This window comes from Pongo abelii, chromosome 5 (assembly GCF_028885655.2).
Source record: "Pongo abelii isolate AG06213 chromosome 5, NHGRI_mPonAbe1-v2.0_pri, whole genome shotgun sequence".
NCBI classification, from domain to species: Eukaryota; Metazoa; Chordata; class Mammalia; order Primates; family Hominidae; genus Pongo; species Pongo abelii.
In genome coordinates, this window is record NC_071990.2 from 107,321,999 (window position 1) to 107,349,901 (window position 27,903).

Sequence of the window (27,903 nt, forward strand, 5' to 3'; positions counted from 1 at the left end):
TTGTGCACTGTTGGTGGGAATGTAAAGTGGTACAGCTACTATGGAAAACAGTATAGCCATTCCTCAAGAAAATAAAAATAATATCATCTTATGATAGGAATATCCATTTCTGGATAAATACCCCAAAGAACTGAAAACAGGGTGTACACCCATTTCAACATTTACATGCCAATTCAACTGGGCCAGAATGCCCAGATATTTGTTCAGATATTCTTCTGGATGCTTCTATATATATGTTTTTTGGCTGAGGTTAACATTTAAATTGGTGGATTCTGAGTAAAGCAGATTACCCTCCACAATGTAGGTGGGCCTCATCTATTCAGTTGAAGGTCTTACAGAAAAAGACTGACCTCCCTTGAGCAAGAAAGAATTCAGCCAACAGACTGCCTTTGGACTCAACTGCAACTCTTCCTTGAGTCAACAGCCCATCCCATCACCCTGGCTTGGTGAGTCCAGGGTCTGATGGGGTAGGCTGTAGACTCGAGGAAGAGCTGCCAAAACCAGGAAAGCCAATTCATTAAAATAAATCTCTCTCTAGACAAACACACACACACACTACCACCACCACCACGAGGGTTCTGTTTCTCTGGAGAATGCTAATACACCCCTGCTCATGGCAGCATTATTCACAGTAGCCAAAAGGTGGAAGCAACTCCAGCAGATTAATGAATAAGCAAAATGTGGTATGTATATACAATGGATTATTAAGCCTTTAAAAAGTGGAAATTATATCCATCTATATCTATACACACATACACACACACTTATAGCAGACAGGGTTTCACCATGTTGTCAAGGCTGGTCTTGAACTCCTGGGCTCAAGCAAACCGCCTGCCTCAGCCTCCCAAAGTGCTCAGATTACATGTGTGAGCCACCACACCCAGCCAAAAAAGGGACGTTCTGACACATAATACAATATACATAAACAATGAGGACATCATGCTACGCGAAATAAACCTGTCACAAAAAGGCAATTAGTGTATGATTCTTCTTGTATGAGGTACCTATGGATGTCAAATCCATAAAGTAGAATGGGGAAACAGAGTTGTTTAATGGGTATAGAGTTTGTTTTGCAAGAAGAAGGGGGTTTTGGAGAATGAATGTACAGCAGTGTGAACATAATTAACACTACTGAAAATGGTTAAGATTATAAATTTTATGTTACATTTATTTTACCATGATTAAAAATTAAAACAAAATAATATTAAGGAAAAATACTATAAATTACAACAAAAAAAACACCTCAAGCAACTTACATTCAGCTGGGAAACAGAATATATCTATTCTATTCTGCTAGAGATATATCTGCAGTTCAAAATTTATTACAAATTATGTTGTGTATCTTTTTGAAATGACTGAAAAACTAAATTAAAAGCAATAATATTCAGTTTACTAACCAGTAAGTCCTTCTTTCATGGTTCCTGACTTTTCTGTAAGATGTTATTGCAAGATATCTACTAAAATGGAAAACAACTGAAAAGGCAAAATTATAATTTCTTATCAACATCGCTAAAACCCTGGAGGGGAGGAAATCTAACAAACATGGCCATAATTTGCCACGTATTTCTACTGTCCTCACTTTTCAAAATCCAGAAATCAACATTTCTGGAAACAAAACAGAATCTAAAATTTGGCTCCTTCTTCAGTTTAGAGGTGCCAAGTTAATCCCTGACATCCTAGTTTCCATTTTCAAAAAGGCACTTTTTCTCTCCCCAAACCGGTATCTAGATTCTTAAATATTTTTAGCACATAGAAGTTAAATAGATTTGCTTAACCAAAATAGCTAGTAAACCTCCCAAAAGAATTAAAATATTAATGGCGCTTTAATGATACAAATGAACAACTTTACACTCAAATCATCAATGGGAAAGGAAGCAGAATTCTGAGGATTATGAAAGTAAACAAAACGAAGTTCAAATTCTACTTTATTTTACTTTTTTATAACTAATGAACAACTTCTTCCAAAGACAAGTGGGAAATACAAAAATTAGCCAGGCATGGCACACGCCTGTAGTCCCGGTTAACTTGTAAGGCCAAAGTGGGTGGATCGCTTGAGCCGGGAGGGCAGAGGCTGTAGTGAGCTGAGATCACATCACTGCACTCAAGCCTGGGTGACACAGCAAGACCCTCTCCAGGGGGAAAAAAAAAAAAAAGGCTGGGCGCAGTGGCTCACGCTTGTAATTCCAGCACTTTGGGAGGCTGAGGCAGGTGGTTCACCTGAGGTCAGAAGTTCGAGACCAGCCTGGGCAACATGGTGAAACCCCATCTCTACTAAAAATACAAAAATTAGCCGGGCATGGTGGTGGGCGCTTGTAATCATAGCTACTTGGGAGGCTGAGGCACGAGAATCGCCTGAACCCAGGAGGCAGAGGTTTCAGTGAGCCGAGATTGCACTAGTGCACTCCAGCCTGGGCGACAGAGCAAGACTTCATCTCAAAATAAATAAATAAATAAGTAAATAAAATTAAAAAAATATATAAAAATAAAACAAAGATAAGTAGGAACCATCCTTTTTTTTTTTTTTTTAAAGATAGGGTCTCTTTCTGATGCCCAGGCTGGAGTGTAGTGGTGTAATCATGGCTCACTGCAACCTCGACCTCTCAGACACAAGTGACTCTCCTACCTCAGCCTCCCAAGTAGCTGGGACTACAGGTGCATACCACCCCATCCGGCTCATTTAAAAAAATTTTTTTGTAGAGGTGGGGTCTCACTATGTTGTATCCAGGCTGGTCTCATTTTAACTGTATTAGAAAACAAGCATGGTTTATCAGCTTCTTGTTTTTTTAAAACTAAAAATAACATTGCTAGGTTGTTTCTATGAAGATTCTCTAAATTTATTTATAACCTTAAGAATAACATGTAGAACAAAGTAGGTGACTGAATGATCTTTGTTGAATAAATATGAATGGATATTCAGATAATTAAAAATCTCTTAGGATCTCCCATTCTTTACAGGATACAGAGAAAACTCGTTAATATGGTCTGACTTTTACCTTTGCAGCCTCATCCCAACTCTGTGCTTAAGACAAACAGGTTGTCCTTATACTTCCAACGTCCCCCTTTGCCTATAAAGCTCTTCTCATGACTCTTTGCCTATCCTAAGTTCACCTATCTGTCAAATCTCTGGGGATGCAGCATTTCCTCAAGGCAGCCTTCTCTCCTCCCAAACTAGAACAAATTCTTCCTGGGGCATTAGATTTTTATTGCACTGTACGTCTCTTCTTCACAGCAATCACAGTTCAAATGTTATATCTGTATTCTTAGTTGATTTGTTTCTTTCCACCTTTAGACTATAACCTTCTAAGGGGTCATACATAATATCGATCATCAGTTGTATCCCTTGTGCATAGCACAGGGCATGGCAGGCAAATATGTGTGTAAATAAACTTGTTGAATGAATCAATGAGACACACTTTTCTTACCCAAAGTATAATGGCAGGATAACATTTATTAATCTATTGCTTCTTGAAAAACAGACATGATGTGCCTAATTTTCATTTTACATCTCAAATACCAATGCCTAAAGAATTCACAGTCATTTTACAAATCTTTTTGACAAATGCCTTCATTAATCACCACCTGTTTACAAGTGCTAAATAACATTTTGGTTACATTCTGTAACATTTCCTGCACTTAATGTCATCTCTAGAATACTGGCTAATACGAAGCACCTGGACTTCAGGAACACAAACCTGAAACTAACACACCAAACTAAACTGTTATGTAAATGACAGAAATGACACATTTTGGTCTGCAACATCTCTAGATGGCTTTTGGACCAATTCAACTTTTACCACTAAAAATCTGTCATCTGACTATAGTCATTTTGAGCTCATGATAAATGAATTACAGATGAAAAATAGTTTGATGACAATCTTTACAAAAGTTAATCTTCAAAGAATACCACAAGTCACAGGTATTCTAAGCTCCTATCAACTTATTTGGTCAGGGCATTCACTTTTCATGATAATTATGTTCTGAAAATTCTACAAACTTAATTATTATAAACAAAAGTCATACTTTGCTCATAAATCAGGCCTGGGTCTGGATTCCAGTTCTTCCATTTTTCATTTGTTCACTGAGGCAAGTGACTTAAAATTCCCGAGCCTCAGTTTCCTCACATGTAAAATCAGATAATGACTCCTATTCCTAAGATGGTTTTGAAGCTTCAACAAGATAAAATGGGCCTCACTCAAGCATGCTCAGTACTCTGTCTCTCTCTCTCTCTGGTTATACAGAAATTCTATCAGGATTCTGCAAAGTAAAATAAATATTTCAGTAAAAATTATGCCCTTTATTTATTAATGAATCTGGATTTTCAGATTTTCCTTAAATTTACTTAGTAACTTAAGGGCTCAAATATTATAAAGATTTGTATCTAGTATGTTAAAGAAATGAAAGGTGTTAATCAAAATGCTGCACAAATAAAAGCTACATTTAACAAACAGAATATCACAACCATACAAACTAATCAGATATAAAGAAGTCAGCAACAGAAATCTGATGTTGCCTTTAGATCACACAATTAGGCAAACAAAAATAGAATTCCATCCTCCTTTGGTCAAGGCCATGGTTGAAGACTGAATACCACATAGGGAAATAGGAAAAGCCAGGAAATGGCAAATTAGCAAAAACTAGGACTCCTTAACTTTTATATTCATTTTCATATCTCACTTCTAAAACTTTAATTAAATTCAAATAAAAACCAAAATGGAGCTGGGATAAAGCCAAAAGGAAAGTTTTGTAGGTCAAATGAGAACCTATATTGTCCTTAGGCTCTCTGTCGCTGTTTAAGGAAAAACTGCCCAAGTGCCTTGACACATTAAAGATCAAGCAGGAGGTTCTGCCGAGAGTCCCCATCTGGCAGCCAGGTTTTCTCAAGCAAATTTTGAGAATTCTCTACCCTCCCACTTTCTATCTAATTATAGCACTTTATAAAAACCATTCTGTCTCTCTCTGTCTCTCTCTCTCCCACACACACACACACACACACACACACACACACACCCTTTCTCTCTCTCTCTCTCTCTCTGAAACTTGTCTGTAACACAACACTAGGTATGGATTAATCTGACAATTTTCCCCTAAAACAGAATAAATTCAAAAAGGAAAATCTTTCCTCTGTACACCTGCACTATATTCTGACAATAATAATTCCTAAATTAAGTATAATACACTTTCCCTATAGGAGTTTAAAGAAGTTACAGTAAAGAATCTCTTGTATAAATATATATGCCAGAACTTGACCCAAATAAGTGCTGAGAGGTATAAATCTCAAAACAGCTTCCGGACTCTTTGAGAAATGTCTTCAGAGTCTGCGATATATTTTCTTCAACTAAATTATACAAGTAAGATATTTTGCTGGGCTGTGGAAATGCCTTACGGCATGTTACTGTGGAGCTCATGGTAAAATAGAAAGAATATAAATAATTAAAATAAAATTGACAAATGATAAATGATTTAATAAATTAGAAATTCAAATGCCGGGCACTTTTCTAGAACCTGGACACAAAGCATGAACCTAACAATAACCTCGCCTTCATGAAAAATATGGACTACTTGAAAATTATACCTGCAACACTAAATAAATATTCTTCATTCTTCCAGTATACTGAGATGTTTATTTTCAATTAGACAATTTGCTTTCCTCTTTGAACACATAGTTATATGATGGCTCTATAAAAGATTTTAAAATAACTATAGAAGTAACTATTAGTAAGGATTGTGGGATACTAAAAATGGCTACAAAGAAAGCTATGACAAAACCTCTGAGTTTGAATGGAAGTCCTACTAGAGTCTATGCCTGTGACATTATGCTTCTGATTCTTGTTCTTAAATGCTTTTCTCATGATAGTATGTAACTTACTTCCTGGAATGCCATTCATTAAAAAAAATATTTAATATTTGCTAAATGTCAATATTTATGCCAGCACTTTTAAAGTGCAGAAACATGGAGTTTCTTTACCTCATGCAAATATGCTGTGAGAAAGACTTAAGAGCCTATTGCCTACTTTGTGGTACAACACTGAAGACTCACCATCCAAAACAAACAGACTTAGTAAATTCTTGTGATTTGCAGTAGTTCTGTTCTATAAGGTTACCACAAACATTGAAATCATCGCTCCTGGGGGCATACAAGGTTATGTTTCCATGAGCCCTCGGTCACAACATGTTCATTAACTGATCAATACATAACCTTGTTCTACGTGTGTTTCTGTTTAAAAAGAGCACTTCAGTGCTACTACATTTGGAGTCTGTTTTAAAAAGCAAAATCACTAACAAAAAGCACAAAAATGTAAAAGCATGGCACTACATACACTGCGAAAAGAAGGCTTGTTTATAGTATGATAGCTGAGACAAGAAGGTAGAGCCTCGCTTTGATCAACCTCTGCTGGGAAATGAGCATCAGGTAAATCAATTTTTCACCACTCTGAATGACCGTAAAAGTGCTCCAAGTACTGACTTTGGGGTTACACATAAATTTTAGTAAGCATGTGAATCTGCCAATATGAAATCTACAAATAATGAGTACCAACTGCATATGAGTCAAATATTTCAGTGCGGTATCTGACTTGATTGCCACTGAAAGACACAGTTTGGAAAACCCCTAATAAATACCGTTTAGTTACTAAGCAGACAAAGAGTTCTAGACTAGAGTGCTTCAATTAAGATGTCTGAGGCTTTCATAAATGGATGTTTTTTAAAATGTTATTTCCTACCTGATATATTCTAAAGGGGATATAACGAAATCCATTTTCTTCTGCAGGATATTCCATGAGTTTCCGATTGATGGCCCAAAACTGGTCAAATCTGTCTGTAATGATATAAATTATTTGTTATTAAAAATGAACAACATTATAATGGAATACCTCATATGAAGAGATGAAAGTTTTAAATATCCCTCTAGAAGTTTCTGAAAGGACATCACATATATTTTCTTATTTTTATTAAACTTATCTTTCCATAAACATAAAGCAAATATAAAATTAATTTTTTCTACATTATTGCATCCTCTCCCTAGATATTCGCACAGCCATTTTTTTCTCATAAGAAAAACTGTAAACATATAAACATACGACTACTTGTGTTATTAAGGCAAAAAACACACCAGGTAGAGGATAGATGTCTTGACTCTCCTGGTACTACTTCTAATTGCTGAGCTACAAAGGTACAGCTTCAAGTAGCCTAAATGTTAACTAGAAGTTGTGTAAAGAAATAAAGTCGCTGGGTGCGGTGGCTCACGCCTGTAATCACAGCACTTTAGGAGGCTGAGGCAGGCAGATCACCTGAGGTCAGGCGTTCGTGACCAGCCTGACCAACATGGAGAAACCCCGTCTCTACTAAAAATACCAAATTAGCCAGGCGTGGTGGTGCATGCCTGTATTCCCAGCTACTCGGGAGGTTGAGGCAGGAGAATTGCTTGAACCTGGGAGACAGAGGTTGTGGTGAACAGAGATCATGCCATTGCACCCCAGCCTGGGCAACAAGAGCGAAACTCCGTCTCAAAAATAAAAATAAAGTCAAAATACTGAACACAGTAAGCATTAAATACCAAAGATTTTTTTAAAAAGCTTTGAAAGAAATATGGAACTGGCACTTATGAAGTGCCAACTGCAGCTTAATCTCAGACCAATTAAGCTCTTCTTAAAAACTTTTCAGTTTCAAATATTTTAAATAAACAACTTGATATAATTTGCATACCATAAAATTTACCCCTTTTAAAGTATACAACTTAGTAGTTTTCAGTATATTCAGAGTTCAGAACATTTTCAGCATCCCAAAAAGAAACCTGTAACTATTAATAGTCACTTCCCATTCCCCCTTGCCCCAGCCCCTGAAAAATCACTACTTTCTATCTCTATAGTTTGCCTATTCCAGACATTTCATATAAATGAAGTAATATAATACGTGGTTCTTTTGCATCTGGGTTTGTTTTTCGCTTGGCATAATATTTTTGATGTCCATTCATGTTGTAGTATGTATCAGAACTTCATTTGCTTTTACGGCTGAATAATATTCCATTATGTGGAGTTACCAGATTTTTGTTCTCTCAGTTGACTGACATTTAAGTAGTTTCTGCTTTTTATCTATTATAAATAATGCTACTATGAACATTTGTAAACAAATTTTTGTGTGGACATATGTTTTCAGTTCTCTTGGGTATGTACCTAGGAGTAGAACTACTGGGTCATTAGGTAACTCTGTTTAACTGATATATGGTAACTGTTTTGAGGAACTGCCATACTGATTTCCAAAGTGAGTGTACTACCTTACATTTCCACCAGCAATGTATTTGGATTCCAATTAGTCCACATCCTTGCCAATGCTTGCTACTACTGGTCTTTTTAATTATAACCATTATGGCAGGTATCAAGTAGTATCTCATTGTGGTTTTGATTTGCATTTCCTTAATGACTATGCTGAGCATCTTCTCATGTGCTCACTGGCCATTTGTGCATCTTTGCAGAAATGCCTATGAAATCACTTTCCCTTTTAAACCAGCTGTCTTTTTATTGTTGAGTTATAAGAGTTCTTTATAAATTCTGAATACAAACTCCTTATCTATGATTCACATATTTTCTCCCATTCTGTACACTGCTTCTTAAGCAACTCCTTTTTTTTAACTCACCCAGAATCCCACCTTACAATAAAATATTTTATACTCAGAAATGTGTATCAAAACCTTATGTCTATAAAGCAAGGAAACACATCCAGAATTACAGTTCAGCTTGGTATTTTTCTATTACTAGACCTGTTTGAATCCAATCTACTGGCAATCTATTGATTCTGCTTAAACCATCCTAACTATATATTTTTTAAAAATTAGTTATTTCTTCTTACACCCCTGTCCAAAAAGACTGTGACAGGCTTTAGGCCTTCCTTACTCTAATCTTCAACTCCAATGTGAGGGAAGACTCGCAGTATATTAGAAATGGTGTGAGAGAAAATTTTGAATCCAGTAAGTCCAGCACAATTTCACAGATGATAACTAAGGCCCAGATTGTTATATGTTTAATTAATAACCAAGACCAGAATCTTGGTCTTCCGATTCAAAGTCCCCAATTGGTTCAATAGTTGCTGCCACAAAACTTTATCTTCATGTGAAGAATACTACTCTGACATAGTCCTCTCATATATGAAGCAATTATTCTGTCAATGCTTAAAAAAGTGTCTTTCTACCATCAAGTATCAAGCAAGAACGTGACAGCTAAATACAATGATTCTTCATGCATACTTAAAATTTTACTTTGCTGCCTTGTCATGAAATCTCAAGCACCTAGCATGGTGCATGCATAGCATATGCTCTTGAATCAAAGAATGGATAGAACACTACGAACATAATTTCTCCTAAAAGTAAACTGGAAAAAGAAACATGATTGTGCCAGTTATCAACTGTATGACTCTCTTCTCCAAATTCACCCTTCAATATATGCACTGCTATATGGACACAAATCCTTTAAGTATCTCTACTGCAACAACTATCTTAAGATTTCTCAGCAGAAAATGCTAAAAGAAGTTGTAGGAGAAATGGTTCTGCCCAATGTCCAGATACACAAGCTTGCAGCAGGAGCCTGGCCCGGGGATAACCAGCCCTCTCAAGACAGAATCTAGCACTCCAAAGGCTTCCTGCTTGCATAGGCACACTAATGGGCCCTTGCCCTTATCAGCATCTCAATTTGCTTGCTCTGGAGGCCTGCATGGGCTGCCCATCTGTGGTTTCCCACCCAGCTGCCACTCCCTCTGCACAACCATGCCACATGTTGCTGATCACTTGCATTCCAGGTTGCCCTGACTGCCAATGGACTACAGACCAACTCTGGCCTGGCGAGAAGAGAGAACTTTTCTACTAATTCAATGAGCTGAATATACCTCCTCCAATGAAGTCTGAGCCCTAGCCTTTGCAGGTGGGACCCCTTACAAGTTTGGTCTTCCTCTCTCAGCCCTAGGGTAAAATATATAGTTTTCTTATATCTTATAGTCACTCTTTTATCAGAGTTTATTAATTCTTTACATAAAATTTAGCCTGTTTAACCCACTGATTAGACCTAAATACAACTATGTTTAAAAGGAAGACACGATAAAAAAAAAATCGGTATTAATTGATATTAACTTTAATCTTCTTATAGAAACACTATATTCTTATATTAAAAAGGTGTCTTCCCAGCAATAGCTAAAAACATCCTAATCAGAGAGAGAGAGAGGGAGGGAGGGAGAAAGAGATAGGGAGGGAGGGAGAGAGAGATAGGGAGGGAGGGAGGGAGGGGGAGAGAGGGAGGGAGGGAGAGAGGGAGGGGGCAGAGAGGTAGGGAGGGAGGGACAGGGAGGGAAGGAGGGGGAGAGAGGGAGAGAGGGGGGAGAGGGAGAGGGAGGGAGGGAGGGGGAGAGAGGGAGGGGGAGAGAGGGAGGGAGGGAGAGGGAGAGGAAGGGGAGAGGGAGAGAGGGAGGGAGAGAGGGAGGGGGAGAGGGATGGAGGGAGGGGGAGAAGGAGGGAGTGAGGGGGAGAGAGGGAGGGAGGGAAGGAGGGAAAGAGAGGGAGGGAGGGAGGGGAAGAGAGGGAGGGAGGGAGGGGGAGAGAGGGAGGGAGGGAAGGAGGGAAAGAGAGGGAGGGAGGGAGGGGAAGAGAGGGAGGGAGGGGGAGAGAGGGAGGGAGGGGGAGAGAGGGGGAGGGAGGGGGAGAGAGGGAGGGAGGGGGAGAGAGGGAGGGAGGGAGGGGGAGAGAGGGAGGGAGGGAGGGGGAGAGAGGGAGGGAGGGAGGGGGAGAGAGGGAGGGAGGGAGCGGGAGGGGGCAGAGAGGGAGGGAGGGTAAGGGGGGGAGAGGGAGGGAGGGAGGAAGGGAGGGAGGGTGAGAGAGGGAGGGAAAGGGAGAGAGGGAGGGAGGCAGAGAGAGGGAAGGAGGGAGAGAGGGAGGGAGAGAGGTGGGGAGGAAGGGAGGGAGAGAGAGGGAGGGAGGGGGAGAGAGGGACGGAGGGAGAGAGAGAGGGAGAGAGGGAGGGGGGAAGAGGAGGGGGGGAGAGAGGGGGGGAGGGGAAGAGGGGAGAGGGAGGGAGGGGGAGAGAGAGGGAGGGAGGAAAGGGGAGAGAGAGGGAGTGAGGGAGGGGGGAGAGAGGGGGAGAGAGGAAGGGAGGGGGAGGGGGGAGAGGGAGGGAGGAAGGGGGGAGGGGGAGAGAGAAAAAGAGAAAGAGAGAGAGAGAAAGAAAGAAAGAAAGAAGAAAAGGAGAGAAAATCAGTGTTGAGATTGAAGGAATAACCAAGTGTCTTTCACAATGGATTTTTTTTTCCTTTTAAAAAGAGACACAGTCTCACTCTGTCACCCCAGCTGGAGTGCAGTGGCGAGATCTCTGCTCACTGCAACCTCCACCTCCCAGGTTCAAGAGATTCTCCCACCTCAGCCTCCCAAGTAGCTGGGATTATAGGCACGCATCATCACGCCCGGCTAATTTTTGTATTTTTAGTAAAGATGAGATTTCACCATGTTGGCCAGGCTGGTCTTGGACTTCTGACCTCAAGTGATCCATCCACCTTGGCCTCCCAAAGTGCTGGATTACAGGCATGAGCCACCATGCAGAGCCAAACAAAACAAAGACTAAGTAGGAGAAAATTAAAACTAGAAGTCACTCAGCTTATTCACATTGGGACGAAGATAACGTATATACTTCTCGCCAGAGCTACAAGCAATATTACTGATGTTAGTTTCTTTTTATAAAACTTAACATTTAAGAAGGTTATCAAATCAAAAGCATAAAACTGAAGGACTGTTCTGCAGAAATATTCAATCAATTTAAAAAAAAAAAAGATTAAAAATACCATTCCTCAAAAATCCTGATGGTCATCCATTTTTCCTCTCTCTCTGCTGAATTAAGCTTTTATATTGGTCTTGCAAATTTATAAAACACCTGGAAAATTTTTTTTTTTTTTAATTTCAGAGCTCTCTAAAATGCGTAAGACACCGAGTTAATTTGTATTCTTTGTTACTCACATGGACAAACTGCAGGAAAAAGTGATAACTTTAAAGGATTTACCTATTCTTCCACTTAAGCTTTACGGGAGGTAAAAACTCAAGGCAAAATAATTCTTATGCCACAAATCATATGTCTAAAATCCCCCACAGGAGACATGGAGGACATATAAGGAGAGTGTAGGGATTGCTACTCAGGCTCAATTCAGCTGGCGAGGACCCTCATGCAGGCAACCGGTGAAATGGTCTCCACATGCATACACTATTCACCTCCTGGTCTTTAACATCTAAGAAGCCAAAGGAGAGCAGAGTTACAGCATTTCAAATAAATGTCGGATTGTGACAGCACATAGAAGACACACTGTAAGCTTGTCTTTGGAAGGAAAAGCAAATGGCTGAAAATCAATACAGAAGGGAACCCACTCTTCACAAAATTTTCCATCTGTCAACAGTATTATTCAAATCAGTACTACATGTGATCATGTAATAACCGTATGGTTTTAATCAGAGGCTTTCAAGAAGATATGTAACAGAAAACACATTCAAATATAGACCTATATGAATTAATTTCTTCATACGTAATATGTTAAACATCTCTGTAAGACAAAACAGGAGAAAAATAAAAATGAACAAGTAGTAATTACTGGTAGGCTGCCAAAAGCAGGTGTTCAGTAAGTGACCTGTATCTTCAAACTCATCTGCCTTACGAGCCAGGTCAAATTAAGAGAATCAGTCCTTGAAAATTCATCATGAACACAGAAGTAGGTGGGCCCAGTGGGCTAGCCTCTGCGTCAGGGCTGAGCAGTGCCAGTCCTGAAGGAAGTTCATCCTTCATCCTGTCCATAAACACACATCTTGGCAGAAGGTTTCTACCCAGGGAAATCTGTGGTTTCAGTGAATCACAAAAGCAATAAAATCCAAATTCCTGGACAATTTTGACCTGGACGGTAACTGTCTGAAAATTAACTGAGAGAAGACATTTACTCGTTCACCCTACAAAGTAAGTGCCACAGTCTTAGAAAATTGGCATCAAGAACAGTAATCAATATATATTTAGAATGCAATTACTTCTCTCCGTGTTCACCACTACCACTTTCACCTCTCCGAGACAACACAATAGCCTCCTACTTGGTCACTGTCCTATGTTTATCCCCTGTGCACAGCATCCAGAAAGCTCTTTTAAAGCATAAATCATCAACGAGTAAATTTTCAAAAATTTTCTAATGGGCCATAAAACATAATGCTTTACGATGCACTTTAATGATATGGTTATTTTAAGTTATGTACTAAAATCATTTTTAAAAATATGCAACCCACTGCATCTCCTTACTGCCTGCATCTGGGGCGGACTGCTCCCTGACCAAACTCTACATGCAGGCAACCATAAATAATGTCAGTAACAAAATACCTCTTCCTCTAGAAGCAGATTCCTACTAGGCCCACTCCACCCCCTTGGAATGCTATTGCTGCATTTCTCTGAGATCTCACTGTCTACCTTACTAACTTACTAAGTTACTACCTACCTTACTTACTAAGCTCTAAGTCATGCTATTTTTCTTTTCGGTCCCTAGTAAATACCAAACTTGTTCCCACTTCAGTTTTAACAGCCTAGAATCCCCACTTTCTAATCTTTATATAACTGCTTCTCATCATTCAAGTCTCTATATATACTGTGTTACCCCCTCAGAAAGATTTCTTTCATAATCCTAGGTAAGACAGCCCCACTTTCCAATCATTCCCTATACCATCACTCTATTTTATTCCAAATACTTACCGTTACTTCAAATTATGCAATTTACATGTTTAATTATGTACTGTCGCTCTCCCTCAACCAAAATATAAGTCCCACGAGGGCAAAGACTTTATCTTCAGCCCTAGAAAGTTCTACGTACTTCGGCCCTAGAAAGTTAATGTACTATGAGTATGCACATAGTACATACTCAACGAATGTTTGTTAATCACTAATAGCTACATGAATGACTAGGCAATGGGGACAATAAAAACAAGGGAATAGCAAACATAGTGTGGCATAGTGGAAAAAGTAGACAGTCTGGAGCCACACTGCTTGGGTTTGTTTCCCAGCTTTGTCATTTATTTAATAGTTGTGTGAGTTTTAGCAAGACACTTATTGTGCCTGACACAAATTAAGTGCTACGTAAGTGTTTCCTATTATCATTATCTTTTAGGCTGCCTCAGATTCAACAAGAGATGGCACTGAGCTTCTAGATTCTACCAGGTAAGAAGTGTCAGGACCAGTATGGAAAAGTGGTCCTGCCAAAACCCCATCATTACAGAACTGCTGGACTGTTCAGTCTGGCTCAGAGCCAGGGAGTCTGCATCACTCACATCAAATTCTATGTGAATGTTGCCTGTTGGAGTTATGCAATTGAGCAGCCTTTGCCAGCCATAGTTGGGAGAACAAAAGCCCTAACACAGTACAGCTGCAATATTTACAACCAAATACCCTCTATGTCCCTTTTGCTTCCTCCAACTTTTTCAACCACCATATAAGGTTCTATCTTCTCACCCTGTGGGCACAATTTAGTTGCCATTTACCTCCCATCATTTTCACTGCATTCATCTCCAGCCATATCATGTAACGGTGGGAATAAGAATGGTGGTCCAAGAACATCTGGGTCAACATCTGAGGAGTCCTCCAGTCTTGACAAGCAAGTCTGAGTTCCAACTCTATCCCTTAAGACCTAGATAACCATTCCTTTCCAACCCCTTCTTCTTCTAACATGTCTTAATATAGTAGGGGAGAGGACATAAGCATGATGGGGGAAGGGGTTCTTGTTAATCTGAAAAGATGAGAGGTTCACAATTGCTACACCTTATTACAGCATAGCTTTATAAACGGAGTCAGTAAAAACTAGCTACCTCATGAAAACTGTAAATCGTTAAAAACTACTGCTTGGAAATTTAAAGAAAATTAATCTTATTAAGTATTGAGAAAAGCAGACTATAAATTCTAATTTCAACATCACCAGCCAATAAACCATGACTGTAAGTTACAACATCTTTAAACGTATTCCAAGAGTCAATCCCAGTAACTGCCTTCATTTTTAAGTAGACAGGATTCAATTATCGTATTCTAACGAATTAAGAATAACTTATTTCAAATGTATTTTTAAGCTGGGTAATAAAAGATTCAAAATTCAAAAATTTCATAATGTAAAAAACAAATTATTCTGTTGTTCTATGTGCTTATATTAAAATTTCTAATAATAATGATCTTCAACTATACTCCCATTTTCCCTTCATCCATGATGATCTTTAAAGCAGCTTGTCAAAAAGAGATTTACAGAGCTACAGCACAGTGGTAGGCCAGGACTAATTATCTAAATGTATTCCTGTTACAGTCATCTATAGATTTCTAACCAATAACCTCCTGTTCTATTACTTTTTAAAACTACTGTATATTAAGAAAATGTTACTTCTCTTGGCCAAAATTAGTTTATTACTTTCCTAGATGCAGAGGGCCAGAAACAAATTTAATATGCAATTGAGTTCATTTTTACTTCACTCAGAAAGCAAGCCAAAGTCATAAGGTAAAAACAAAAATATTTTAATTTTTGAAAGACTGACAAAGAAAAAGATACCCCCATTATGTTCACTGTAATCTTTCCAACATTTATTATGTAGGTAATTCTCTCTTTAATACAAATCCTTTATGCTTCCGGAGAGAAAATGTAAAGTAGAAAACACTATTAATCTGTTAATGATTATCCACTGACAAATAACAAAAGCTTTCAAAACAAAGGGGCCACCAATGGTCACTGGAGATGCAGTATGTAATGCAACATTTCTTAACTTTTGCTTCTCACCAGGATAGGATCACCTGAAGAGCTTTTAAAAAATACTAATGTGCAGGACCCACTCCAGACCAATTACCTGATTCCTTGGCATCTGTACTTTTGAAAGCTCCCCAGATGATTCTAATATATAGCCAGCGTTAACAACCTCCAGATGTAACAAAAAATACAGTAATGCCTCATTTAACGATGGGGATAGATTCTGAGAAATGCATCACGCAATTTCATCATGCGAACATCATAGAATGTACTTAGAAAACCTAGAGAGTACAGATTACTATACGACTAGGCTATATGGTATAACCTATTGCTCCTAGGCTATAAACCTATATGGTATGTGCAAACCAGGAAAAGGTACAGTAAAAATACCATATAAAATATTTTTAAAAGGCACCCCTGTATAGTGCACGTACCATCAATGGAGCTTGCAGGGCTGACTCTGGGTGAGTCAACGAGTGAGTGGTGAGTGAATGTGAAGGCCTAGGAGATTACTATACTCTACTGTAGACTTTGTCAACACTGTACATTTAAGTTACATTGAATTTATTTAAAAATTAACCTAAGCTTACTATAGCTTTTTCACTTTATAAACGTTTTCATTTTAACTTTTGAGTCTTTTGTAATAACACTTAGCTTAAAACAAACACGTACAGCCGCACAAAAACATTCTTTTTTATATCCTTATTCTATGAAACTTTTTATTTAAAAATATATTTTTTTAACTTAAGACTTTTTGTTAAAAACTAAGACACAAATACACACATTAGCCTAGGCCTACACGGTGGGAGGATCATCAATATCACTGTCTTCCACCTCCACATCTTGTCCCACTGGAAAGACTTTAGGGGCAATAACATGAGTGAAGCTGTCATCTCCTATGAAAACGATGCCTTCCAGAATACCTCTTGAAGGACCTTCCTATTTTACAGCTAACTTTTTCTAATAAGTAGAAGGTGAACACTCTAAAATAATCATAAAAAGTAAATAGTAACATAGTCGTTTATCATTATTACTGTACATAATTATATGTGCTAGACATTTATCCAACTGGCAGCACAATACATTTATGACAGTATCAGCACAAACCTATGAGTAATGCATTGTGCTATGATGGTACAAGGGCTACCAGGTTACTAGGCCATACGAATTTTTCAGTTCCATTATAATCTTAAGGGACCACTATCATACGTGCAGTCCACTGTTGACTGAAACATCATAATGCAGAGCATGATTGTACATTCACTTCAGAATCAGGGATCTAGGTTCAAATTCTGGTTCCACCTCTTGGTAGTTCTGTGAACTCATTTCCTCATTTTCAAAGACGCTAATATTTATCTAATTCTTGTGAGGAATCACTAAGATTATGCATGTGAAAGTCTCTAGGCCTGGGATATCACAGGAATTTAGTAAGCCTAATAAGCTCCATTCAATTTCAAATCTACCTAATCTGTACATGGTAGCTACATGGAAAATACCTCTATAAAGAAGTTCCCAATTTGCAAACAGTTCATATTGTGAATCTGGAGTTTAAAACAGGAGATAGAAAAAACAGCATGCTCAAACAAGTTTTTATTTTGTAAGACCTGTGTAGAGTGAAATCTATCAAACCCCTTGCTCCCATTATGCACTTAATTGAATAACAGGAGCTGTAGAGAATTAAAAAGCAAAAACCAAAATAAAACAAGTATACAACAGATTCTTCCTTTCACTTAACATGTAGTTGGGGAAGCCAAATTGACACAAGTTATGACAATTTCTAATAAGTCTGATGAATCCTTTATTTTGCACTTGTAATGCTTGATGGCTCAAGTCCTTCCCACCCACCCCCACTCCCCATCTCCTCAAACGGCAGAGATCACCAAGTAATAGACATTATACTTAAGTAAAAAGCATATCAGAAGTTTAGGCTGGGCTGAGCATGGTGGAGCATGCCTGTAATCCTAGCACTTTGAGAGTCCCATGCGGGAGGACTGCTTGAGCCCAGGAGTTTGAGACCAGCCTGGGCAACATAGGTAGATCCCGTCTCTACCAAAAAAAAAATATATATATATTAGCCAAGCATTGGTGGTGTATGCCAGTAGTACCAGCTACTTGGGAGACTGATATGGGAAGATTGATTGCCTGAACCCAGGAGGTCAAGGCTGCAGTGAGCCATGATCTTACCACTGCATCTCAGCCTGGGTGACAGAGCAAGGAGGCCCTGAATCAAAAAAAAAGGCTAGTCAAAAGTGCTATTAAAAACAAACAATACTAGAGTGAGAAATAGGGAAAAGCTGTTGGTTCTCATTACAGTGGGACCAGTGATGACCTTTATCAATAACTTACACACCTGCAAAGAATTTAGCAATTTAAAAAACCCTAGGATTTTATAGGATTTAATTTTCGCACAACTTACTGATACAGCTCTCCTCATTGTAGAGAGGAGAAAATTGCAGCTCAAAGCAGCTACACGACATGCCCAGGGTCATCAGGCTAGTAGCTGCTACTGGGTGATACCATGACACAGAAGATTTTTAGTTACATTTCTATAAATAAAACAGCTTGTTTGCTAACACTCAATGTTCAGCCAATTGAAGATAACTTATCACTGAGATCTGGGAAACTATTAATGAATGGCATATTCATATTATCAAAAATTCCAGGGTTCTATGCTTCAAAAATTATGGTAACATCTGGTATAGTAATTCAACAAATCTCATCTCCTGTAGTATTTAGAGATGACAGAACAGCACAGCTAGCAGTAGCTGCTACTACAGAAATAAATATTACTTGTTTCAACATGTTCATTAAGCCATAATCCTTCAACGAGTACATGAAGAAAGGCATTGTGATAATCAATTGAAAATATTACTCAATTAGGAACTATTCTTTAAAAGAAGACAGGACAATAATGAGTGAAACTGAAAAATCTCATCTTGGTTCAACTTTTAGCTACTGGGACTGTTTAAAAAGTATTTTCCTCAAAACTGTTATATAACAACTAATTCATTGCAAAACAAAGTTAGTTGAAAACTATATACATTTCTCAAAACATATAGCCCACCCAGAATTTTATAAATTATACTTTATTACCTATAATTAGCTTATTGTGGACTAAATATTATTGTTTTAAATGTATCCCATAACTTTTAGGGATACGTGATATACATAGTGTATCCTGTAAGGTCCAAAACTTCAATCAGGATTTCCAGGAATCCTAACAGTAAAAATAAGAATAAAGTTATTAAAATTTCAAATTATCCTCCCAGTGTTTCTCAAATTTTTTCATTTACAGCTCAAATATCTGAATTGCATTACTCTATTGAGTACTAACACCTGAAAATAAATAATGCTAAAAATACTGGTGAGAATGAGCTGTATTGTCATTGTTGTATTGCTGTATTGTTAAGCATTTCCCCTTTCAACAAGTCCATGAAGTTGCCTTCCTTCTCTTCTCACTTCCTATATTTCCCCTCATCACCTTGTCTCTTCTGCTCCTTTCTTACATTCTAGATGGACAAATATTAATCCTTTTTCATCTTTCAAAAAATATGTAAAAGAGTTATAGAGTTTTTTAAATCTTACATAACAATAATGACTTTTAAATACATGAAAAGTACATGCAGGTTAAAGTACCTGTGGAACAAAATCTAAGCATTAACAAAAACAAGAAGATCGTTTAAGAAAAAATAGCTGCAAAAGCACTATTCACAGTAGCAAAGAATTGGAACCCAAATGTCTATCAATGATAGACTGGATTAAGACAATGTGGCACATATAGACCATGGAATACTATGCAGCCATAAAAAAAGGATGTGTTCATGTCCTTTGCAGGGACATGGATGAAGCTGGAAACCATCATTCTCAGCAAACTATCACAAGCACAGAAAACCAAACACTGCATGTTCTCACTCATAGGTGGCAACTGAACAATCAGACACTTGGACACAGGGCGGGGAACATCACACACTGGGGCCTGTCGGTGGGTGGGGGCCTGGGGAAAGGGATAGCATTAGGAGAAATATCCAATGTAAATGACGAGTTGATGGGTGCAGCAAACCAACATGACACATGTATACCTATGTAACAAACCTGCACGTTGTGCACATGTACCCTAGAACTTAAAGTATAATTTTAAAAAAAAGAAAAAAGAAAAAATAGCCACAAAATCTTGACATTCTGAGTGTGGCTTGGAATTTGAAATTTAACTACAATTAGAATTATGAAAATTAACTCCAATTTGAAATGCTGTTTGGAATACTTTTATATCCTTCTAATGGGAAAGAGAGAAATTAAATGTAAAAGAGCTCCAGGAACTTAAGCATAGTCCGGATACTAAAGGAGCACTGTGCGAAGAAATGCTTAAGCAGAAAAACACTTTGAAGATGATAATCAGGACTAAACATGCTGTATTTTAGATGAACAAACGTGTTCATTTTACCTCTCTTTTTGTAAGTTGCTTATTTTTTCCAGTGTTTGGGTAAAAATCTTGCAATTCTCTGAATGCTAATTAAAATACCAGTGGCACAGATAGTTTTATTCTTAAATGTGATTTTCACATAAAAGGATTCTGAACCTTATATAGTTTCTAAAGTAGTAAAAGAGAAATGGTATCCAATGAGTAACAAGAAACTAGCGCTGCAATAGAACTGCACTGACTTTCTTGGTTCAGGAGATGACATCATTAATATACAGAATTTTAACAACCAGAATTTATCACTACAGCCACTAATCAGAACTGGTCTATACAGGCCAAGTTCGAGAACACAAAATGTCACAGGGGTCAGGTGTGGGGGCTTGACATTCTCAATACAAATGATTTCTAGGCTTTTGTTTAAAAGCATGTGACACCTGGAAATACGTAATACATGAACCAGCATTAACTACTGATTGTTGAGTTAAAATGTGTATCTAGCCAGCCATACCCTAGAAAGGTAATGAAGGAATGGAACAGAGACTAGATAAGTTTAAATTAGAGTTAAAGAGTGGGAAAGAAGAGTTGTTAAGATCAAGTGAGCTAGAGCTGAAAGGAAAATACACAGAACACACATTATTTCAAAAAATGTAAGCAGAATGTCTTACTGCAACGACAGCATACTATTGATTCATTTGTCATTTAGTAGTCACCTCAGAAAAAGTAAATAATCACCATCATCCAGAAACAGTTATGGTTAAGTTTGCAATGAGAAGTTTACATAGTTCACCAGGCAAAACAGTTCACACCTACAATCCCAGCGCTTTAGGAGGCTGAGGTGGGCAGATCCCTTGAGCCCAGGAGTTCAAGACCAGCCTGGGAAATGTGGTGAAAAGTTGTCTCTACAAAAATTCAAAAATGAGCTGGACGTGGTGGCGGGCACCTGTAGTCCCAGCTACTCAGGAGACTGAAGTGGGAGCATCGCTTAAGCCTGGGAGGCGGAAGGTTGCAGAGAGCCGAGATCCTGCCACTGAACTCCAGCCTGGGAGACTCAGAAAGACTCCATCTCAAAAAAAAGAAAAAAGAAGACGTTTACATGGTTAAACTTACATATAAGAGGTAAATGGTTAAAATAACTATTTTGTTTATTTGCTAAATCCCTTTGTTTAAAAAAGAATATAGTTATGCAGCCAAATAAGTCATTACGACAACAGGACATACTAGTTCTCAAGGGAAGAATTGCTGGAATAGATGAGAAACTTCATAAATGGGTTAGCCCACACTGTGAACTTTGAAACATATCTGGCACAGCTGTTGTGATGGCAGTGATAATTCACGTAAAGTACCCATAACAGAACTTGGAATGAGTTAAATGCACTCAACAAGTGGTCACTGCTACTTTAAATGAGAAGCAGTTTTTCCTATTAACTCCACATGATTTCCCTCTAAAGTAGTGGTTCTCATAAGAGTATGGTGGTAATCAGGGTGATAATGGTAGTGATGAAGGAAAGTCAATAAATTGGGGTTTATTTTGGAGGTAGTATTGACAGAGCCTGTTGTTAGGCTGGATGTAGAAGTTGGGTTGAAAAAAATGAAACAATTATTACCGGAGGTGGGGCCTGGGGGAGGGGGCAGTGTGCTACTGGCATCCAGTCTGTAGAGGCCAGAAGTGCTGCTAAAGATTACACAATGCACAGGACAGCCACAACCCTCACAGCCACATCAAAGAATTATCCAGTCCAAAAAAGTCAACAGTGCAGAGGCTGGGAAACCCTGCTCCACAGGAGTGGTTCTCAAACTTTAGTGAGTCAAAAACCTTCTGGAAGACTTGCTGAAACAGGCTGCTGGGACTTACCCAGAGTTTCTGATTCAGTTGGTCTAGGACACATTTTTTTTTTTTTGAGACGGAGTCTCACTCTGTCACCCAGGCTGGAGTGCAGTGGCACCATCTTGACTCACTTCAACCTCCGCCTCCCAGGTTCAAGTGATTCTCCTGCCTTAGCCTCCTGAGTAGCTCGGATTAGAGGCATGCGCCATGCCTAATTTTTGTATTTTTAGTAGAGATGGGGTTTCACCATGTTGGTCACTGGTCTTGAACTCCTGATCTTGTGATCCACTCACCTCGGTTTCCCAAAGTGCTGGGATTACAGGCATAAACCACTGCACTCGGCCGGTCTAGGGTACATTTCCAATCAGTTCCCAAGTAACGCTAATGCTTTTGGCATACTTTGGGAAACACTGATCTAGAGAAAGGTGGTAAGAAGCTAATGGACAAAACAAAAAAGGATTAGAAAAGTAAGTACATCTAAAGTTTTCCATTCTCTTAAAGAAAATCATAAAGTTCTTAAAAAGTTTTCCATTCTCGAGCTGATAAGATGGCTGAATAGGAAAAGTTCCGGTCTGCAGCTCCCAGCGAGACCAACACAGAAGGCGGCAGGTGATTTCTGCATTTCCAACTGAGGCACCCAGGTCATCTTGTTGGGACCAGTTAGGCAGTGGATCCAACCCATGGAGGGCGACCAGAAGCAGGGTGGTGCATTCCTTCACCCAGGATGTGCAAGAGGCCGGGGAGCCTCCCTCCTCCAGCCAAGGGAAGCCGTGAGGTACTGTGCTACCCGGCTGGGTTACTATACTTTTCCCACAGTTTCTGCAATCTGCAGATCAGGAGATTCCCTCATGTAGCCTACACCACCAGGGCCCTGGGTTTCAAGCACAAAACTGGGCAGCCATTTGGGCAGACACCGAGCTAGCTGCAGGAGTCTTTTTCGTACTTCAGTTGCGCCTGGAACCCCAGAGAGACAGAACCATTCATTCCCCTGGAAAGGGTGCTGAAGCCACAGAGTCAAGTGGTCTCGCTCAGCGGGTCCCACTCCTATGGAGCCCAGCAAACTAAGAACCACTGGCTTGAAATTCTCACTGCCAGCACAGCAGTCTAAAGTTGACCTGGAATGATCAAGCTTGGCGGGGGGAGGGGCATCTGACATTACTGAGGCTTTACCAGGCAGTTTTCCCCTGACACTGCTAAGGAGTCTGGGAGGTCTGGACTGAGCAGAATTCACCACAGTCCAACAAAGTGGCTGTGGCCAGAGTGCTTCTCTAGATTCCTCCTCATTGGGCAGGGCATCTCTGAAGGAAAGGTAATGGCCCCAGTCAGGGGCTTACAGAAAAAACCCCCATCTCCCTGGGACACAGCACCTGGGGGAAGGGGCGGCTGTGGGTGCAGCTCCAGCGAATTTAATCATTCCTGCCTGCCGACTCTGAAGAGAGGAGCTGATCCTGACAAGACGGATTCCCCCAGCACAGAACACCAGCTCTGCTAAGGGACCGACTGCCTCAAGTCGGTCTCTGATCCCCGTGCCTCCTGACTGGAAGAGACCTCCCAGCAGGGGTCAACAGACACCTCATACAAGAGAGCTCTGGCTGGCATCAGGCCAGTGCCCCTCTGGGACGAAGCTTCCAGAGGAAGTAGCAGGCAGCAATCTTTGCTGTTCTACAGCCTCCACTGGTGATACCCAGGCGAACAGGGTCTAGAGTGGAGTTCCAGCAAACTGCAGCAGACCTGCAGAAGAGGGGCCTAACAAAAAGAAAGTAACAGCATCAACATAAAGGACCCCCACAAAAAAACCCCATCCAAAGGTCATTAGCCTCCAAGATCAAAGGTAGATAAATCCACAAAAATGAAAAAAAAAAAAAAAAAAAAAAAAAAAACCAGCGCAAAAATGCTGAAGATTCAAAAAACCAGAATGCCTCTTCTCCAAATGATCGCAACTCCTCTCCAGCAAGGGCACAAAACTAGATGAAGAATGAAGTTGATGAATTGACAGAAGAAGGAAGAAGGTGGGTAATAACAAACTCCTCTGAGCTAAAGGAGCATGTTCTAACCCAATGCAAGGAAGCTAAGAACCTTGATAAAAGGTTATAAGAAATGCTAACTAGAATAACCAGTTTTGAGAGGAACACAAATGATCTGATGGAGCTGAAAAACACAGCACAAGAACTTTGTGAAGCATATACAAGTATCAATAGCCAAACTGATCAAGTGGAAGAAAGGATATGAGAGATTGAAGATCAACTTACTGAAATAAGGTATGAATACAAGATTAGAGAAAAAAGAATAAAAAGGAACGAATGAAGCCTCCAAGAAATATGGGACTATGTGAAAAGACCAAACTTAGGATCGGTGTACCTGAAAGTGATGGGGAGAATGGAACCGAGTTGGAAAACACACTTCAGGGTATTATCCAGGAGAACTTCCCCCACCAAGCAAGATAGGCCAACATTCAAATTCAGGAAATACAGACAACACCACTAAGATACTCCTAAAGAAGAGCAACCCCAAGACACATAATCATCAGATTCTCCAAGGTTGAAATGAAGGAAAAAATGTTAAGGACAGCCAGAGAGAAAGGTTAGGTTTCCTACAAGGGGAAGCCCATCAGACTAACAGCGGATCTCTCTGCAGAAACCCTACAAGCCAAAAGAGAGTGGGAGCCAATATATTCAACATTCTTGAAAAGAATTTTCAACCCAGAATTTCATATCCAGCCAAACTAAGCTTCATAAGCGAAGGAGAAACAGAATCCTTTAGAGACAAGCAAATGCTAAGGGATTTTGTCATCACCAGGCCTGCCCTACAAGAGCTCCTGAAGGAAGCACTACATATAGAAAGGAAAAACCAGTACTAGCCACTGCAAAAAACACACCAAAATATAAAGACCAACAATACTATGAAAAAACTGCATAAACTAATGGGCAAAATAACCAGCTAGCATCATGATGGCAGGATCAAATTCACACATAACAATATTAACCTTAAATGTAAATGGGATAAATGCTCCAATTAAAAGACACAGACTGGCAAATTGGATAAAGTGTCAAGACCCATCAGTGTGTTGTATTCAGGAGACCCATCTCACGTGAAAAGACACACATAGGTTCAAAATAAAGAGATGGAGGAATATTTACCAAGCAAATGGAAAGCAAAAAAAAAGCAGGGGTTGCAATCCTAGTCTCTGACAAAACAGACTTTAAACCAACAAAGATCAAAAAAGACAAAGAAGGGCATTACATAATGGTAAAGGGATCAATGCAACAAGAGCTAACTATCCTAAATACATGTGCACCCAATACAGGAGCACCCAGATTCATAAAACAAGTTCTTCAAGATCTACAAAGAGACTTGAACTCCCACACAATAACAGTGGGGGATTTTAACCCCCACTGTCAATATTAGACAGATCAACGAGACATAAAATTAACAAGGATATTCAGGACTTGAACTCAGCTCTGGACCAAGTGGACCTAATAGACATCAACAGAACTCTCCATCCCAAATCAACAGAATACACATTCTTCTCAGCACCACATAGCACGCGTATTCTAAAATCGACCACATAATTGGAAGTAAAGCACTCCTCTGCAAATGCAAAATAATGGAAATCATAATAAAACAGTCTCTCAGACCACAACTCAAGATGAAGAAACTAACTCAAAACTGTACAACTACATGAAAACTGCTCCTGAATAACTACTGGGTAAATAACGAAATTAAGGCAGAAATAAAGAAGTGCTTTGAAACCAATGAGAAAAAAGAGACAATGTACCAGAATCTCGGAGACACAGCTAAAGCAGTGCTAAGAGGGAAATTTATAGCACTAAATGCCCACATCAGAAAGCTGGAAAGATCTAAAATCGATACCCTAACATCACAATCAAAAGAATTAGAGAAGCAAGAGCAAACAAATTCAAAAGCTAGCACAAGACAAGAATAATTAAGATCAGAGCAGAATTGAAGGAGATGGAGATATGAAAAACCCTCAAAAAAAAAAAAAAAATCAATGAATCCAGGAGCTGGTTTTTTGAAAAGATTAACAAAATAGACCACTAGCTAGAATAATAAAGAAGAAAAGAGAGAAGAATCAAATAGACACAATAAAAAATGATAAAGGGGATATCACCACTGATCTCACAAAAATACAAACCACCATCTGAGAATATTATAAACACCTCTATGTAAATAAACTAGAAATTCTAGAAGAAATGGATAAATTATTGGACACATACACACTCCCAAGACTAAACCACAAGAAGTTGAATCCCTGACTAGAACAATAACAAGTTCTGAAATTGAGGCAGTAATTAACAGCCTACCAACCAAAAAAGTTCAGGACCAGACGGATTCACAGCTGAATTCTACCACAGGTACAAAGAGGAACTGGTACCACCATTCCTTCTGAAACTATTCCAAACAATAGAAAAAGAGGGAATCCTCCCTAACTCATTTTATGAGGCCCTAACTCATTTTATGATACCAAAACCTGGCAGAGACACAACAAACAAAGAAAATTTCAGGCCAATATCCCTGATGAACATCAATGCGAAAATCCTCAAGAAAATACTGGCAAACCGAATCCAGCAGCACATCAAAAAGCTTATCCACCACGATCATGTTGGCTTCATCCCTGGGATGCAAGGCTGATTCAACACACGCAAATCAATAAACGTAATCCACCACATAAACAGAACCAATGACAAAAACCACATGATTCTCTCAATAGATGCAGAAAAGGCCTTTGGTAAAATTCAACATCCCTTCATGCTAAAAACTCTCAATAAGCTAGGTATTGATGGAACATATCTCAAAATAGTAAGAGCTATTTATGACAAACCCATAGTCAATATCATAATGAATGGGCAAAAGCTTGAAGCATTCCCTTTGAAAACTGCCACAAGACAAGGATGCCCTCTCTCACCACTCCTATTCAACATAGTATTGGAAGTTCTGGCCAGGGCAATCAGGCAAGAGAAAAAATAAAGGGTATTCAAATAGAAGTCAAATTGTCTCTGTTTGCAGATGACATGATTGTATATTTAGAAAACTCCATCGTCTCAGCCCAAAAACTCCTTAAGCTGTTAAGTAACTTCAGCAAAGTCTCAGCATACAAAATATATTTGCAAAAATCACAAGCATTCCTATACACCAACAGCAGAGAAGCAGAGAGCCAAATCATGAGTGAATTCCCATTCACAATTGCTACAAAGACAATGAAATACCTAGGAATCCAACTTACAAGTGACATGAAGGACCTCTTCAAGAACTACAAACCACTGCTCAAGGAAATGAGAGGACACAAACAAATGGAAAAACATTCCATGCTCATGGACAGGAAGAATCAATATCATGAAAATGGCCATACTGCCCAAAGTAATTTACAGATTCAATGCTATTCCCATCAAGCTACCATTGACTTTCTTCGCAGAATTACAAAAAAACTACTTTAAATTTCATATGGAACCAAAAAAGAGCCTGTATAGCCAAGACAATCCTAAGCAAAAAGAACGAAGCTGGAGGCATCATGCTACCTGACTTCAAACTATATTACAAGGCCATAGTAACCAAAACAGCATGGTACTGGTGCCAAAACAGATATATAGACCAATGGAACAGAACAGAGACCTCAGAAATAACACCACACATCTACAACCATCTGATCTTCGACAAACCAGACAAAAACAAGCAATGGGGAAAGGATTCCTATTTAATAAATGGTTCTGGGAAAACTGGCTAGCCATATGCAGAAAACAGGAACTAGATCCATTCCTTACACCTTATACAAAAATGAACTCAAGGTGGATAAAAGACTTAAACATCAAGCCCCAAACCATAAAAACCCTAGAAGAAAACCTAGGTAATGCCATTCAGGACATAGGCATGGGAAAAGACTTCATGACTAAAACAC

General features: G+C 39.1%; 1 protein-coding gene across 1 annotated transcript in view; it reads right to left on the reverse strand.

Annotated features, from left to right (window-relative positions):
- Positions 1-27,903, reverse strand: part of ATG5 (autophagy related 5) — a gene marked incomplete at its 5' end in the record, with an annotated part of 140,103 nt that overhangs the window by 53,186 nt on the left and 59,014 nt on the right. The window contains 1 exon segment of the mRNA NM_001132922.1: positions 6,720-6,814. Coding sequence (NP_001126394.1) covers positions 6,720-6,814 — 95 coding nt within the window.